This window comes from Pelodiscus sinensis, chromosome 1, assembly GCF_052426305.1.
Source record: "Pelodiscus sinensis isolate ZL-2025 chromosome 1, ASM5242630v1, whole genome shotgun sequence".
NCBI lineage: Eukaryota > Metazoa > Chordata > Testudines > Trionychidae > Pelodiscus > Pelodiscus sinensis.
The window spans coordinates 303,115,907-303,134,291 of NC_143052.1; the positions used below are offsets into that span (position 1 = coordinate 303,115,907).

An 18,385-nucleotide genomic window follows, 5' to 3' on the forward strand; every position below is an offset into this window, starting at 1 on the left:
AATCAGTGAATATGACGATGTGTTATGACAGTTATTATCTTTATCATTATAAATAATAGTCTGTGTTTGACCTTCCCAATTCCTGTGATGCAAATGGTCCCTTCTCTGGAGAAATTCTGTTATCAGCTATACTTACATAAATCTGGACTCACTAAATATCTGGTAAGTTTGTTTCTTGGTTAGTTAAAAAAAGAGTTTCTGTTTCTATAAATGTATTTTTCATTGTGCGTGCATCTTTAAGACCGATGTATGGCATCCTTTCTACTTTTGTGCCAAATCCAAGTCCACTAAAATTAATAGCAAAACTCAAGTTTAAGTCAACGGGACCAAAATTTGGTCAATAATTTTTATAAACACATTATTTATAATTGTTTATCTGGCTTTTATTTGTCTCAATTGACTTAACACAATAGAAATTATCTACACAACACTTTGCTGAAAAATTAAAATAAATGTCTAACAAAAAATTAAACCTATTTAAAAGAGTTATAACCCTATTTAAGGGCTTGGATAAACCTGGGGTTTAGTAATACAAATGGTTACTGTTCACAGCGAAGTCAGTGGTTAAAATCCAGCTGAAGATGACAATTACCACAAGCTATTATACTAAACAGTTTAATAATTTGGTGATTCACTTCTTAGTAGTAGAATCGATTTAGGATTCTGGATGGGTCAGAATATTATTTTTTGGTCACATGTTAAAATACTAAAAGATTTACCTGGTGTTGCTTGGGTTCTTAATTCAGTCAATTTTTGTTTTTCTTTATTTAAATCATTGCTCTGGGGTGAGGCTGAGAATTAGGGGTTCAGTATGCAGGCTTCCTGGGAGAAGAGATGACCACCCCAGTCCTCTCACCACAGCAGTTTGGGACCATGTGAGAAGTGCCTGTCCATGGCTGCTACAACTCCAGCAGGTACAGCTGGGGGAAGGGTGCATGTCCCCCATTTGGGCCAGGGCCAGGTTAATCTGCCCCGTGCTCCCCAGCCAGATGAAGAATGGGTGTAAACTGTGCACTTTCCCTTTGCTTACTAGTAAAGAGGGACAAACAACAATATTCCTGTATAATATACATTGGGGGTGGGAGAGGCTTGTGACTGGGGCAGTCCTGGACAGGAGCGGTGCCCCTTTCACCTGCTTGGTGATTTTGTTTTTCTGCATGGTTTTATGCGGCCCTGTACAGATTGTGAGAGCAGGGGAAGAGCCCTTCACTCCGACACAACTAACCCCTTATTTTGCTTTAAGTTATGATAAGAGGAAGTTGTATACCAAAATTGGTGTTCCTAACTCTTACCATTTAGCAAGAGTTCTTGGGCAAACAAGATGGATAGACAGACTCTCTCAGATACATAGTAGATAATTGATTCCTGTCATCCTAATCTAATCATTATGAAGAGAGCTAGCCTCAGGATTTGAGGAAAGAGATGCTACACCCTTAACTTTTTAATACCAAAATTGTTAATTTGTAGAGATTACCTTTATTTTTCCTAGTGCTGCAGAAGTAGATCCCAGCTGTATGTTCTGGGGTGAGTAAGTAGCTGTGAACATTTACAGTTTTTGCCTGGGGCTTTTGTTCAGATGAGCTGAGGATATGGGGTGACTGTAAATGTATTGAAAAAGAAGTATGATCACTCATAATTGATTTCTAGTAACCCATTGTAGGGAACTGTGAGAGCATACAAGACTTGTTCATTACATGTTCTAAAAATGTTAGGAGAGTGGCAAGAGACTAGGATCAGAAAAATCAACCTTTTCACAAATAGCAAAAGAGAAACAATTCAGAAAAATATGTATGAGAGGCAATATAATCTGTTTTAGTACAAGATAAATGCAAGCTAAAGAAAAACAAATTCTTTGAATCTCAGAACTCTCTACTAAGGAAAGCGTATTATGTTTGCACAATAAACCGAAGTTAGTCTGCTGAATATAGAAACAGCCAGTGGGAGTGGGGGAGGATGAAGAGAATTGTACTATTAATTCAAATTCATATTGGCAGAACTGTTATTAGTCAGGATCCACACCACTGTAGTTTGTTAAGAAAAATAATCCAGCATTAAAGAGTTTTAGGAAGCAATACCAAACTACAGCAACTACAAATTTGAAACGGTTTCCAAGTGTGACTGTAAGTAAATAGTCTGCAACCTTCAGCAAGTGACCATCAATCATGACCCACGTTTTCAACATCCAAAAAGGTTTTTATTTTTCTAACGTTTTAATATTTATCATTTAAAGAAATCACAGTTGCTTGCTACTTGTCTGCTGCCCCACTCCCTAAAACTCTCACTGACGTTTTCCTACCATTCAGGGAAAGGAGACAAAAGACAGTAACAGCTAACACATGCAGCAATATCTCTCCTACCAGCAAACAGATCATTCAGAGTGAGACCAGAAGAATGACCCTAAAAACCAACTGCCAAACAGGGGTATCACATCCCCTCCAGAACAAGGGGAGCGCCCCCTTCCCAACAAAAGGTAAGAATGTCCCTTGCACGTGCCCGCCTGTCACGTGTTACGATATCCCCAATGCAGGGGTCTCCTTGTGATTCATCAATGCACCAGGCATCATCACCGTGTCATCCCCAATTGCCAGGGACTTCCTTCCCAGCTCGCCACGGGGCACAACGTGCAGCCAGCCGCTGCCTACCCTTCCTTGCAGCCCTTCTCCTGCTCAGCGCAGCTTCCCGCCGAAGCGGTGGCGGAAGGGGGCTCTCGCAAGGCATTCTGGGAATGGTAGTTCGAAGCCTCAGAATGGGCGCGTTCACCCCGGTGCTGCTGTTGCGGGAGCAGACGCCATCTTGGGAGTGAAGAGCTGAACGGGCGCCCCTCCCCCCCCCACTGCCAGGGACTGCGCTGCTGCGAGCCGACGGCCGGGCCGCGAAAAGCTGTTGGTGTCTCTGCCCAGAGGTTGGTCCTCTCACCCAGCCGCGGTTGTGATGCGATGGGGGCGGGCTCCTCGCCGGGTGTGCGAGAGGACGCTCAAGGGAGGGAGGGCCCCCGGAACGGCTTGCTGGGCGGGGGGCGCCACGATGGGGCAATTGGAACGGGGTGGGGCGCGCAGGGTGGCCGGGGCCCAGTCAGCAGCAACATCCCCGGCCCAGAGAGACCCTGTTACTTACAGACAGACACACGCACCCACCCACCCACCAGGCAACATCCCCGGCCCAGAAAGAGCCTGTCACACACACGGAGCAAGTAACACCCCAGCGAGAGTCTCTCTCTCTCTCTCTCTCTCTCTCACACACACACACACACTCCCAGCCCAGAGAGAGCCTGTCACACACACACACACCCCCAACAAAACACCCAGCCCAGAAAGAGCAAGCAACATCCCAACCCAGATACAGCCTCTCTCTCTCTCACACACACATAGTAACACTTCCAGCCCAGAGCCTGTCACAAATACACACAGCAACACCCCCTGCCGAGAGACAGCCTGTCACACACACACACGCACACACAGCAAGCAACATCCCAGCCCAGAGACAGCCTCTCTCTCACACCCACCCACCCCCTATCTCCCCTAAACCAGAGATACCGTCACAGCAACAACCCCCAACTAACAGAGAGGTTGTTACACACAAAATAACAACACCCAGAGAGAGAGAGAGAGAGACTGTCACCCATAGCAACACCTCAGCCCATAAAGGATGTGTTAGGACACACACATCAACATATGCATCCCCTGAACAGAGGGAGATAATGTCTCACACACACAGCATCACCCCCTATTACCCACCCTGAGAGAGGGTAGAAACTTCAAATACATCATTACCCATCAGTTCAACATAGTGAGAGATACTGTCTTGTATGCACAGTGGAACTTCCCATCCTGGAGAGACTGACAGACTCACAATAACATTTTCTATCCAACCCACCCCAAGGAGAGGGGAGAGACTGTGACACACACAGCAATACCTCACACTCTTGAGAGAGAAACATCTTCCACTCCTGTTCTAGAAACGTGGGGAGATAGTTTATAACACGGAGCAACATTCTGCATATCATTATTGAAGTTGGGGTTGTGGCATGGGTGACAGTTGGGGAGACAAAGATGCACAGGCTCACTTGCTAACAGTAACTGCATTCTAAGAGAGGAGAGACAACATTTCTTTCCAATTCAGTCTTATTCCCAGAGGAACTCAGAAAACAGAAAGCAGCAAAGTTCTCTTCTGACCTGTTGAGAGCAGAGAGTAATAGGCAAATAGCAAAATTATTCTTATTTCCATATTGGGGCAGGAGGGAAGTGGCTAACCTTGCTCACTTATAGCATTTTTTTCTGTAAATGGAAGATGAATCTATAAAAACTGTCTTAAAAGTACATGTTTAAATAAAGGAATCTCACTCTCCCTACAAATAATTGTATTTTAGTTCAGTTATTAGATACCTGTAACTTTCCAAAGTTTAGAAGTTTAATAGGTTACAGACACTACTGTAAACTACTGAGCCTGTCTAGTGCTGCACTCGGGAGCTGACAAATACTGACCCAGAGAATTTGCTGAATCACAGGACAATATTGTATAGCAGAATTATCAGCACTTCCACCGCTTATTGGGTTTTTAGATGGCATTTAGTGGTAAATTAAAGCAAAATTACTTCACAGAACCCTGAGAACCAGGATTGGTGTCTGTAAACAAACTTTATGAGACCATGGGAAACTTGGCCATACCCATGATTTGTGGACCTCCAACTAACTAAAATTATACCAGACCTAGATGTTGCCAGACTAGAGAGGTTCAATCTGTAGTAGAATTAACCCTCTAGCAGGAATATGAAGCTGGAAATTTTATTATTTATCATCTTGTCTGATGTATGTATTACCTTATTTCAAACCAAAGCATGAGTCTTGTCTTTTGAAAGGCAGTTTACTTGATACTGCATTCCATCTTCTCTGTGTACCTCTGGAATGCCATGAAAGGCGATGTATTTTTGAGTTGAGTAACTTAATATGCAGGTGACTTGATGACACTAAAAGGAATGATAATGGCATTTGGAAACCACTGCCTATTATGGTATCTTAATATTGTGCCATTGTACCCTTCCATCTGCCTGTAACCATATATTTTGTCTTGTGTTGTACTTAGCCCAGGCCTGGGCTAAATCCGGCCCATGGGCCGAATCTGGCCTGCCAAGCCATCGGATCTGGCCTGCAGAGGCAGTGGGGAACCCCAGGCAGGGTCTCCAGCTTGCCATGCAGAAAGGCGGCTGCAGGGCTCCATTTCTGTTTTAAAACTGGGGGTGGGGGGTGGATTAGGAGCCACCTCACCCCCACCACATTCCCACTCTTATCCCTTCCAACATCTGGCATCCCAGTCTCCTTCCCCAGATCACATCCCAAACCCCTGCACTCCAGTCCCATGCCCTAGGTCACAACTGCCTGCTTCATCCCAACTCCCTCCCAGACTCCAGTTTCCCTCCTGCACCCCAGTACCTTACCCCAAGCTCCTTTCTGCTCCCAACCTCCATTCCAGACTCCGCATCTCCTCCATTAATATAATGGAAGAGTGTGGTTCTCGACCACTTTCCAAAATCTTGGAGTGGCCCTCCCATCAAAAATTATTGCCTACCCCGCTTTGCCTGTAAACTCTTTGAGAAAGGGTCAGTCTTTTTATTCCACGTTTATACAGTGGCCTCTTACGCTGGGCTCCTGAGCCAGGGCTGGGGCTCCCAGATGCTATGGTAATATAAATAATACTAGATTAGATAGAAAAATTAAAACATTAGTTTAGTATTGATTAATAACTGACATCTAATAGGTGTTTGGGCTATGAGTTGAAATAGTCCAATGCATATCACAGTGGCTCTAAGTAGCATTTTGGTGGCAGTCTGAGTAGAGGTCAATCATTAACTCAGGACAGGCATTTGCTATCTAATTTTTAGGGGGTGATCCCTGGAGAAAAAAGAATGAAGCTTGAGAGTAATGGTGTAAGTCAGCCATAGGCAACCTAGGCTAGTAAATGAGTGGTTATCTGTCTCAGTGAGCTGCAAGACTGTTGTAACCAAGACAGTTTCCCAGGACAGGGTAACATCACTAAGTGTGCTTGCATGCCTAGAACTTGTGGGGAGTGCCCATTAAGGATGTTAAATTGTGGGTAATCAGCTAATCAAGTAGTCAATGGAATTTCCATCGACTACTCCATTGGTCAATAAGGGAAGGAAACTGCAGTGCTGCAGTGGGGTTAGCTCCTGGTGGCACTTAAAACATTTAAAAAGCAGATGTGCTGTGGGGGGACTGGGCACAAGCTGGGACAGCTGATTCCCAGCTCGCTCTCGGTACCTATCCCTGCTGTACCTCTGCTTTTTAAATGTATTAAGAGCTGCGGGGAGCTAACCGCCAGGCTCTTAATACATTTAAAAAGCACAGGCACAGTGTCTGGGACTGAGTGCGAGCTGGGAATCAGCCTAGTCCCCCACTGCACTTCTGCCTCCCCTGTCCCACCAGATGATGCTGGGGGGAACTAGCTTTTAAACCAGCTCCCCACAGCACCAGCTCCTCCCCCTCTCCCCTGCTGTCTCTCTCTGATAGAGGCAGCAAGTGGGGGGAAGCAATTAGTTGAGTCACTTCTCTAGTATTGGATAAGCATATATTTATCAGGTAATTGACTAGTCACTTATATTCCTAGTGCCAATTGAACTGTAGCAGTGCTTTGATTGGATGCAGAGGCAGTGCACGGCTCTCACAGTGTTGTGGGCAATCAGCACACACCTCATTTAATGTGCCCCTGCTTTACTTATTTGTCACTTTAGTAATACATGTAGGAAAAAAATTACATGGACAGAAACCAGCAGTATCTGCCAATGCTGTGCATGACCAATGGTAAACAAAAAGTTTTGTGGGCTACACACACAACCTTGATGGGTCACATGTGACTCTTGGGCTGCAGATTGCCCACCACTGGTGTAAGTAATTGCATTGTTAATGCCCACACTGAACCTGTACTGTGGTTTAGTGATGTCAATGTGTAGATATCTAACCCCACTGCAGTTTCCCTCCCTTATTGACTAATGGAGTAGTCGATGGAAGATAGAGAGGCAGAAGCGTGGAGGGTGAGGCATGCTGGTTCCAAAGACCCACCTGCTCCTCCGCTTGCTGCCTCCTACTGAGGCAATGTGGGGGGCAGGAGCCAGTGCTGGGGGCTCTACAGTGGTGCCTGCTGCCCCCCACACTGCTGCTTCTATAAGAGGCAGCAGTGCGAGGGGGAGTGCAGGTTAGCTTTTGTCCATGGCAGGCCCGGGCTTGCTGTGGACAGAAGCTGATCCGTACCAGCATCCCCTTTCCATGAGGGTCTCACCTCCCCGTGGACAGGGGCTGCTACCGCAGAGCAGACTTTGTCCACAGGGAGCTTGGAGCTCTTTATCTTTATCAGAGGCAGCAGCAGAGGTGGCAGGCAGGAGCAGGTCTGCACAGGAAACTCGTTTTAAAATCAGCTCCCCTTGCAGATTGCCTCCTGCCTGCGACCCCGCGCTGCTGCTCCTGATAGAGAGGCAGCAGCATAGGATGCTAGGGAGCTCCTCAGGAGTGGGGACTATCAAATAGTCATGTAACCATTAAAATCTGATGCAATTACACAACAGTTCAGTTACATGCTATCTGACATCCCTAATGTAGATAACTAGAGAATTCCAGTATTCAGGCTCCTGTTATCATATATTTCTGAAACACAAAATTCACTTTTTAAAAAATGGCACAAATAATGAATTGCTAAAAAAATCACTGAAATACAAGAAAATCTCTGCACTAAAATAATGTTTATTATAAACCTACCGAAATAGGTAACTTTTATTTAAAACCTAAATTACAGTAGCCTATAAAAGAAGTTTCATTTGATTAAATGAATAACTAACTTATTGTAACTGTGATGGTAGATGAATTCTGATGTTAAAATTCTAATTTTACATAATATATTGCAAAAGTGTATTCTTGCTTTTTTTCTTTAAGATGCTTCATGCTGAATGTAAAGTAAGGCCTTTGGAATGTCAAGATGAAATGGCAGTTCAACCATGTTATAAAAAAATGAAATCAGCAGGAGAAGCTCATGATAAATCCTGTGCTGGTAGTTTCCAGGAATCTCATGTGAAAACAGACACTGAGAAAACAAACAATCAACAGACACCTTTATGCATCTCTGATGACCCAGGAAAACAGGAATTGGAGCAGAAAGAGAATGAAAGTACAGATATCTTGGAAACATCCAGTGAAGAACATGCTGGTAATAGGCCAGGGATTTTTGAGTCTACTCATTCAAAGATCATTCAGAGTGTAAATCTTCCCGTAAAAGACAGTGAGATTACAGAAAATATATGCCCTTTCATTTCTGAAAAAATTGATGAAGCTAATAAAGAAACTAGCAATAAATCATTCACAATAAATGGAGGTGAGGTGGAGAATGAAGAATATAGTACAAGCAAAACATTTATTGGTCCCATTTATAGACCAATGGAGGAGAACAAACAGAATGAAACTATGAATTTCACTAAATTTAGTACAATCAGAGAGAAACAAAAGGCTGTACTTGACAGCAGAATTAACAAAAAGAAAGCAAAGAAAATACAGACACTCTCTTGTGATATATCAGAAATAGATGATGAATTGTGCCAATTTTATAAAGAAATTCAACAGCTTGAAAGCGATAAAGATGAGTTAGAAGGTAACTCACAGGACAAAGAAACTGATTCGTCTCAGGAACAATTTATATCATGTAATAGATACAGTCAGACATCTCATGAGGATGAACAAGATACCTGGTACAGTAGAACACAATTATATTCTGATACTGGACAATGTTTCTATAATGTATCAAGTGGCCAGAAAACAGACAGGGAATCCAAATGTTTTGACGATGAAACAAATGGCCAGAGAACTGAGAATCATTTTAATTGGCAAGAAGATTCTAAATTTTGGAACCAGTCGGTTCCTCAATTTAGGCCTGAATGGCAGCCAACACAATCTTTCATAATACCTCAGGGTCCTCTTCCTCCCAGGTTCCACCTTCATTTAGATGTTCAAACTCTTAATTCCCCATCACATCAGCCAAATACTCTCCATCCTCAGAACGATGAATCTCTTCACAAGAATTATGCAGGTTACCATGGAAATAGTGGCAGTACTAATAGGAGCTGTCCATCGTTGGAACAAAATAATAGTTCTGCTGCTCATATTGGCATCCATAGTGTGCAAGTCTCTAGAAATGGATATAGCAATGAAGATGGATGCATGAATAATGGTTTCTGTGAAACCGGAAAAGAATGTTGGAAAAATCCTAGAAGTTACCAGATAGAGGGAGGACATCATTTTTATTTACAGCAATTTTCAGAAGATAAGTTATGTAGGTCACAGAAATTACTTCTGATTTTAAGAGGTTTGCCTGGCTCAGGGAAAACAACATTGTCTCGGTAAGTATCTATTGAAATTATTTAAAAATGTCTGCTAGGTATTTCTTGTTTTAGGTATGGATCCAGTAAAGCTTTATACAAGTAGAATTCATGAATTCAGTGGGACTACTTATATGTATAAGTCTTTGCATAATTGAGGCTTTAATTGCTACACAGTGAAGGGGTACAAAGTGAATATTGAAAATATTAGTAACGTAATTATTAGCTGTTACATTTTTTTTTAGTAAGAATATTGATGATCGTAGAGAACTGTTTTGTATTTGTTTTAAAAATATTTTTTCTTCTATCCAGTGACTCATGCATGCCTCTATGCTGACTCTTGAAACTCTCATTGCTTATAATATAAAAGTTAGTCCCCCTCTGGTCTTTCAGATTCTTTTCTTAAAATGTCTTGTTCCAATTCTGCCAATATTAATTTGTCAAAATTAGAAGTGTTCTTGTCATCAGTCAGGCATCCCGACCAGTTCCTGACGATACATGGACTTAAGTTTCAAACCCTCATCTTACTACAGCTCGTATATGCTGATAAAATTAATGGGAAACTGTCAACTTAAAAATCTCATTTGTATTAACTTTTTTTTTTATTATTTAATTTTACAAATAACATTTTAGATTGGTAGAAGTGAAAGAGACTAGAGAGAATGCCTTTTGTTTTCGGTGTGTTTCATTTGTGCATAATTAATTTAATAAATGTTTGTGCATAGTCACTTTCACTGTTTTTCCAGTGTAGTCAGTCAGTTTCCACACTTGTTAGTAAAGGCTTTTCCTACACAAAAGGGGACTGAAAAGTCTTTTTTAAGGCAGATATGTTAGTTAGAAATTCTCAGGGACTCAAGTCTGTATGAACTGAAACCACTTTTAATTTTTTTAAAATAATTTGAATTGACTAGTTTTCAAGAAGGAATAAATTGTCAGTTTTCAGACTGGAGAGAGGTAAAATAGTGTTGTCCCACAGGAGGCTGTCCTGAGATCAGTGCTGTTAAATATATTTATAAACGATCTGGGAAAAGGGATGAAGAGTTGGCAAAATTTGCAGATGATATAACATATTTTAAGATAATTAAGTCATAGAATTATAGGGTTGTAAAAAACCTCAGGAAATCATCAAGTCCAACCCCAACTAAATCATTCAAAGCAGACTGTAAAGAGTTACATTGGAATTTCACAGAACTGGATAACTGGACATTAAAATGGCAGATTAAGGATAACAGATTTATTTGGGTATGTGCTTTCATGGGCAAAAACCCACTTAATCAGATGCATGGAGTGGTATTGGCAGGGCTCGACAAACCGCTGAATCTACTCGCCCATGGCGAGTAGATTTTAACCGGTCGCTCCGAGCGCCCCATTCACCAGCGCTTCATGCATGCGCAGTGCTGGTCTGGCGCATGCGCAGTGCTGGTCTGGCGCATGCGCAGTGCAGGGCTGGCAAGTGGCTCTCGCCAGGGTTTGTCAAGCCTTGGGTATTGGTATATGTATATTTATGCCCACCTCTGTAATTTCTATTCCTTGCATCTGATGAAGTAGGAGTTAGCCCTTGAAAGCTTATGCCCAAATAAATCTGTTCATGTATAAGGTGTAACAGGACGCGTTTTTGCGGATACAGACTAACATGGCTACCCCTCTGATGAAATGGCAGATGAAATTCAGTGGTGATAAATGCAAAATAACACGAAAATATAATCCAAACTATACATATAAAATGATGGGGTGTAAATAGCTGTTTGTCCTATAAGAAGCCATACGCAGGGCCTGTAGTGCAGAGGGCCAGGATGGAAATTTCCATCCTTTCAGTACACAGCCTAGTACAGCCTTGTACCCTGCAAATGCAAACACCAGATGGCCCCTATCAGCCGCAGCCCATGCACCTGAGTGAGGAATAAATCACGTTGACCTTGATTTCAACTTCCTGAGAATGCTCAGAGTGGTGCGGAGCCAGTACGCGCACAGTCTGTAAACAACTGTGATATAACTAATGTGAGTTTCACCAAGGACCTAGACCTTGGAGGGTGCCTTTGATTCCCCAGCTGGAGCCACTTCAACTGTGGCCCTTGAAGCAAGGATCAGGAATAGGACTCCCTACGGTAAAAGGGACGTAAGTCTTCTAAGTGCGTTTTACTCTTATATGCATTGCTCTGTAGGGCTTGCTAATGTGCACTCTGTAATAGCTGTATAACAACAATTCAGCAACATAACTCTGTAGTAGCAGTGATGTAGTGAGACTAATAAAACAAACTATCCTTAATCGACTCTGTGTTGAGGTGAATCCATAATTCTGTTAGTCCATGGCCCTGTGATTTGACACTGTTAACATTAAAAAAGAGAGAGAGAGAAAGAGCGAGACACAGAGAGAGATCTTGGTGTAATTGTGGATAATTCTCTGAAACCATTCATTCAATGTGCAGTGAAAGAAAGAAAGAAAAATAAAGAAAGAAAGAAGCTAACAATGGTAGGATTCAGTAAGAAAGGGACAGATAATAAGAGAAAATATCATATTACCTCTATATAAATCTATGGTACACACACATCTTGATTGTCGCATACAGATGTGGTCAACTGATCTCAAAAAAGATATACTGAAAGTAGAAAATGTAGAAAAAAGGGGTAAACAATTGATTAGGTGTATAGAATAGCTTTCATACGATGAGAGGTGAATAAGTCTGGGAATTTTCAACTTGAAAAACAGATGAGAAAGGTAGATTGAAAGAAATCTATAAAATATTGACTGGTGTGGAGAAAGAAAACAAGGAAGTGTTATTTACTCCTTTACATAGCACAAGAACTATGAGGGTCACCAAATGAAATTTATAGGCAACAGGTTTAAAACAAAAGGAAGGACTTGTGTGTGAGTGTGTATGTATGAATGCATATGCTGATTTCTATGATATATTTGCAATAAATATGGCATATTGCCTTTTCCCCCTGAAAAAGATCCTATGTGCTTCTTATAACACATTGATGGAGCTATCCTTTATGAATTTATCAAGTTCTTTTTTAAAACCTATTATAGTCTTGGCCTTCACAGAATCTCCTGGCAAAGTTTCACAAGTTGACTGCATTGTGTTAATACCTCCTTTCCTGGTCTCTGAATTGTAGGACATCCCAGAATACAATGCGCCACACTCTGCTCTATTTCTTATCCTCTGTCTACTCTTTTTCTTCTTTTGAGGCAGTATAGGATAGCTGCCTAGATTTCTCAGAATGCACTGATACAGATATGGTTAGGCAGTAATAGTTGTAGATACCTATTGGTAGTGGCAGAAAGTCTGTGAGTGTACATATACATTTAACCGTGTTTACTGGAAACTTGTTAAAATAATAGTGGGTTTAAGAAGTGTTTGATAAATATGAATATATTAAGAAATCGTATTCTGGCCCATGAACTGAAATTTTGATTGCTTTGGTGAGGTAGCAGATAATTCTGTTCCTGTAACTGAGCTGAAATAAATCAACCTCGCTCATTCACAAATACGTTTTGGCATGATGAGGCAATATTTAGAATGATTTATAGATTTTAAAAAGTTTGCTAATTTTAGCTTTATTCAGAATTTAAAAATTGAAAAGAATAAAATCATTCATATGAAAATGGAGACATCTTCAGTAATGGCTAGATTACTATAGTTCATGACCATGTTAGATAAAAATATGTGTTTAGTACATTTTAGTGACACTAAATGGTTTGTTTTTCCCAAGACAGAACTACTTTTGCATAACTAATGTGCATATTTGAAATTGCAGCAGCATTTCCAGTGAAAATAAAATGCATGTTTATTGATGGTCCTATTCCATTAAAAAGAACTTCCCAGACAGACGAGACCTCTGTGGTTTCATTGGGGCTACATAGTGTTATGTTGGTGGAATGAAGTCTTAACTGCGTATGTTCTATTCTTCTTATAGATTGTACAGGAGCTGCAGAGGACACTCGATGTACTGTATCTATTTTAGGGATGATATGACTTTCATAAAAAATAATAATTTCCATTTCTTAGGTCCTTAATTAAGTTTTTTAAATAAATGGAAAATGTACATGCTGTATTTAAATTATTGTATTTTTCAAAAATAGTGTTATTTTTATTAAATTAATTTTGATTTCAGATTTCTTAAAATAAGAAATTATTAAAAATATTCCATTTAATTTTAGTACATTTTTAAATGATTATTTGATGAAGTGTGTTCTTTTTCTTCATCCCTATAAACTATAATTCGTTCTGTTTTAACAGAAAAGGGCTATAGTGAATTTGGTTTCCAATAGTAATGGGAAAATTAGTAATAAGGACCAGATCCATTTGACAAATTTTAGAAGAAAACGTTTAAAGTGGAGAGAAAGATGAGGTGGTTTAGGAGGATGCGATTAGTAAGAGAACAGGTGAAGGAAAGAAGAGTAACACAAAGAGAGCAGAAATTCATATAAATCAGTCTCATGTTTTTTGTCTGTTTTTTAAAGCTTTTTAAACCATTGTAAACCAAGACTGTTTAATGTATAGAAGAATTAGCAAAGGTTTTATTTTTAATTTAAAAAATATCATGCCTCAAATAATTATGAAATATAAATTCTTCATTATTAAAATTAAGATATTTAATTTTTTACATTAGGGAGTGATAATGTGGTGATTACATTTAGTATTACATTGATGGAGGAATGACTGCTTTTTTCTGATTGGGGAGGTAAAATCCCATTTAATTGGTTAACTGGTTACGTGTGAGGTACTATAGGCTGGAACCGCACAGGTACAAATGAGAGGAAGGATGGTCTAGTGCAGGGCTTCCCAACCTATAGGTCGCTACCCAAATATGGGTCACCATTGCATTTCAAAAGGGTGGCCAAGTGTCTCTCCAGGTGGTGCTCTTAAGGAGTCATTCACACATTTGAAAAGGTCCCCTGCTGGTCAGCTCCACTGCTGGCTTAGTTTTAAGGAGCCATTCACCTGAAGTGGTACTCAGCTTAATTGGTTTAATAACCTTCAGGCAGTTAAACCAATCAATTGAATTGAATACTATTTCAGTGACTCAGAGCAGAGTAAGGCACAGGTCTCTAACTTTTTTAAGCACAAGAACAGTTTTTGAATTTAGGTGCAATCCAGGATCTACCTCAAACCCAAATATCCTTCCCCCGCCTCCTTTGTGCCCCTTCTCCAAGGCCCTACCCCTGCTCACTCCGTCCTTCCATTCTCCCTCCCTTTCACCAGGCAGGAGCAGAGAGTTGGGGCACAGGTTCTGGTCTTGGGCTAAGGGATTTGGAGTGTGAGGGGGTTCTGAGCTGAGCTTGGGGCAGGGAGTTGGGATGCAGGAGGGGGTTCAGAGTGCAGGCTCTGTAAGAGAGTTTGGGTCTGCAGGGGTTTGGGGTGTAGAGGTGGGTACATGACTGGGGCAGGGGTTGGGAGCTGGCTCCAGCTGGACACTGTTTACCACAGGTGGCTCCTGGGTGGTGGTACATTGGGGCTAAGGCAGGCTTACCCCTGCTCTGGCCCTGCACCACTCTCTAAAGCAGCCAGCAAAGTCTCATAGACTCATAGACTTTAAGGTCAGAAGGGACCATTATGATCATCTAGTCTGACCCCCTGCACAGTGCAGGCCACAGAATCTCACCCACCCCTCCCAGAATAATCCTCTCACCTATATCTCAGATATTGAAGCCCTCAAATACTTCGAAGACCCCAAGATGCAGAGAATCCTCTAGCTGTGATCTGTACCCCATGCTACAGAGGAAGGAGAAAAACCTCCAGGGCCTCTGCCAATCTACCCTGGAGGAAAATTCCTTCCCGACCCCAAATAGGGCGATCAGCTAAACCCTGAGCATGTGGGCAAGACTCATCAGCCAGACACCCAGAAAGTTCTCTAGTAATTCCTATCATCCCTCCATTGACCTATTTCCCACTGATAATGAATGGTCAATTCATTACCAAGATCATGTTATCGCATCAAACCATCCCCTTCATAAACCCATCTAGTTTAAGTTTGAAGCCAGATAGATCTTTTGCCCACTACTTCCCTTGGAAGGCCGTTCCAGAACCTCACTCCTCTAATGGTAAGAAACCTTCGTCTAATCTCAAGTCTAAACTTCCTACTAGCCAGCTTATATCCATTTGTTCTTGTGTCCACATTGGTATTAAGCTTAAATAATTCCTCTCCCTCCCTGGTATTTATCCCTCTAATATATTTAAAAAGTGCAATCATGTCCCCCCTCAGCCTTCTTTTGGTTAAGGTAAACAAGCCAAGCTCCTTGAGTCTCCTTTCATAAGACAGGTTTTCCATTCCTCGGATCATCCTAGTGACCCTTCTTTGTACCTGTTCCAGTTTGAATTCATCCTTCTTAAACATGGGAGACCAGAACTGCACACAGTATTCCAAATGGGGTCTCATCAATGCCTTGTGTAATGGCTCTAACACCTCCTTATCCCTACTGGAAATACCTCGCCTACAGCATCCCAAGATCGTATTAGCCTTTTTCACGGCCATGTTACAATGGCAGCTCATAGTCATTCTATAATCAACCAGGACTCCGAGGTCTTTCTCCTCCTCCGTTACTTCCAACTGATGTGTCCCCAGCTTATAACTAAAATTCTTGTTATTAATCCCTAAATGCATAGCCTTACACTTCTCACTATTAAATTTCATCCTATTGCTATCACTCCAATTTACAAGATCATCCAGATCTTCCTGTATGATATCCCGATCCTTTTCTGAATTGGCAATAGCTCCCAACTTTGTGTCATCCGCAAATTTTATTAGGACACTTCCACTTTCGATGCCAAGATCAGCAATAAAAAGATTAAATAAAATTGGCCCCAAAACTGATCCCTGAGGAACTTCGCTAGTAACCTTCCTCCAACCTGACAGTTCACCTTTCAATATGACCCGCTGTAGTCTCCCCTTTAACCAGTTGCTTATCCACCTCTCAACTTTCATATTAATCCCTATCATTTCCAATTTAACCAATAATTCCCCATGTGGCACTGTATCAAATGCCTTACTAAAGTCGAGGTAGAATAGATCCACTGCATTTCCTTTATCTAAAAAATCTGTTACTTTCTCAAAAAAGAGATCAGGTTGGTTTGGCACGATCTACCTTTTGTAAAACCATGTTGTAATTTGTCCCAATTGCCATTAGCCTCAATGTCTCTAACTACTTTCTCCTTCAAAAAAAAAAAAAAAGTCTTTCCATCTCAAGCCCTGTGCCCCCCTCTCCTCGTTCTGTGGAGATAGAATACAGGGTGGAAGAAAGGGCACCCTGACATCAGCAGCCCCCCTCTCCCTTCCCTGCTCTGTACCACAAGCAGGAGGCTCCTGGGTGGCGGGGGGTGGGGGGAAAGCTCCCAGGCAAAGGGCAGAAGGTGCGCAGCGGTGGGGGGAGGGGCAGCTGAAGTACCTGCACTTGATAGCCTCTTGGCCAAACCAGTCAGGATCACGTGTCAGAGGCTCCAAGATCTACCAGTGGATCCTGATCTACTGGTTGGTGACCACTGGAGTAAGGAAATATGCCTGGACATGGGGGGAAATAAGTTAGAATGCTAGGGAATGCAGAGAAGAAGCAGTGCCCAGCCCAGGTAGGTGGGGTGAGGGTGGGAGGTCCGGACATCCGGTTGAGAGGTTTCCAGCCGCCCTGGCTGGGGTTCCTGTGGCTCGTGTTTGCCATCCAGGGCAAGTCCTGGCCGGCTTGCAGCCACGGGGGACTGGGGTAGGGGCTGGGACTGTATTTGGGAGCCTGTGGGGGAGAGGCTGGGACTGTGCTGCAGGGTGACACAACAATTCCAAAGATACAACAGGTAGCAAAGTAAATGCAAGCTCAACCATCCCATTAATTTAAGTACAGCTGAACTGGTAAAATACTAAATTTTACTTGTTTTTTTGAATAATATGTATTATGTTTCTAATATTTTTGTAACACCTGTGAGACTCCCAGGCCCAGAGTGTGTGACTCCCAGCCCCTGAATGTGACTCTCAGGCTCCTGAATGTGTCCCCTAGACCCCTGACTGTGAGACTCCCAGCCCCTCCAGCCCCTAAGTATGACTCTCAGGCCCTCCAACCCCGCCCCAGCCTTTGAGTGTGGGGTTTAAGCTGGGGGAGGGGAGCGGTTTGGGGATGAGTGTCTTTCCCCCACCACAACTCAAATAAATGTAGTGTTGTTATTTTATTATTGGTGTATTTTCAGTTTTCCTGTGAAATAACTATAAATAAATAAACAGGAGGGGGCAAAATTTTATATTCTTGCCTATGGTGCAAAATTAGCTAATTACTGCACTGCCTCTCTCTCCTTCCTCCCCTCCACCCCTTTTGAATTGCCTTGGGTCACCAAGCCTTCCTGAATTGTCAAAATGAGTCCCCATCTGGAAAAGGTTGGGAACCTCTGGTCTAGTGGTTAGGATGCTGGACTCTGATTCAGGAGACCCAACTCAGTTACTAACTCTGCCACAGATATTCTGTGAGACTGTCCTCCATAATACCCACCTGCAAGATGGGAGTAATCCTGCCAAGAAGTGTTGTGAGAATATATACATGAAAAGATTTGGAAGGTGCTCAGTTGCTATTGTAGGGAAGGGAGTAAAATCGGCAAATAAGTCAGCAATGGAGAGAAAAGAAAATATTTAATTTTGGGTTGGAAATTGAATTTCTTTTAGCTGCCAAACTGAAGGTATTGAAAATCAAAAATAGTACAGCCTTAAACTTTCCTATATTACTTCATTGTTTACAGTCTAAGGAATAAGATTTGGCTTATTTATAATGGTTTTGTGTTTTCCTTTGTTTGATAGTATTTTACTTGGTCAAAATCATGATGGCGTGGTGTTCAGCACTGATGATTATTTTCGACAGCAAGATGGATATACATACAATGTTGCTCAGCTTGGTGATGCTCATGACTGGAACCAGAAGAGAGGTAAGAACACAGTAGTGGAATTCTTTTAGATCTCATATGATTAGAAAATGCATATATAGCATAGATATGTATCTACAAGTGTCAGTGGTCATTTTACATGGAATTCACAAATACATAATCTCAG

General features: G+C 41.9%; 1 protein-coding gene across 8 annotated transcripts in view; it reads left to right on the forward strand.

Moving 5' to 3' along the window:
• The first annotated feature begins 2,592 nt into the window (after nucleotides 1-2,592).
• N4BP2L2 (NEDD4 binding protein 2 like 2) overlaps nucleotides 2,593-18,385 on the forward strand; it is a 93,953-nt gene continuing 78,160 nt past the window's right edge. For 2 of the 8 annotated variants that reach the window (XM_006134208.5, XM_075919196.2), the window contains exons 1-3: nucleotides 2,595-2,902; nucleotides 7,935-9,388; nucleotides 18,137-18,261. In XM_006134208.5, coding sequence (XP_006134270.3) covers nucleotides 7,935-9,388; nucleotides 18,137-18,261 — 1,579 coding nt within the window. In that variant the 5' untranslated portion in view covers nucleotides 2,595-2,902. Of the gene's footprint in view, nucleotides 2,903-7,934; nucleotides 9,389-18,136; nucleotides 18,262-18,385 lie in introns of those variants that run through there. The other 6 variants (XR_016348529.1, XM_075919203.2, XM_075919204.2 and 3 more) reach the window with 6 other exon arrangements.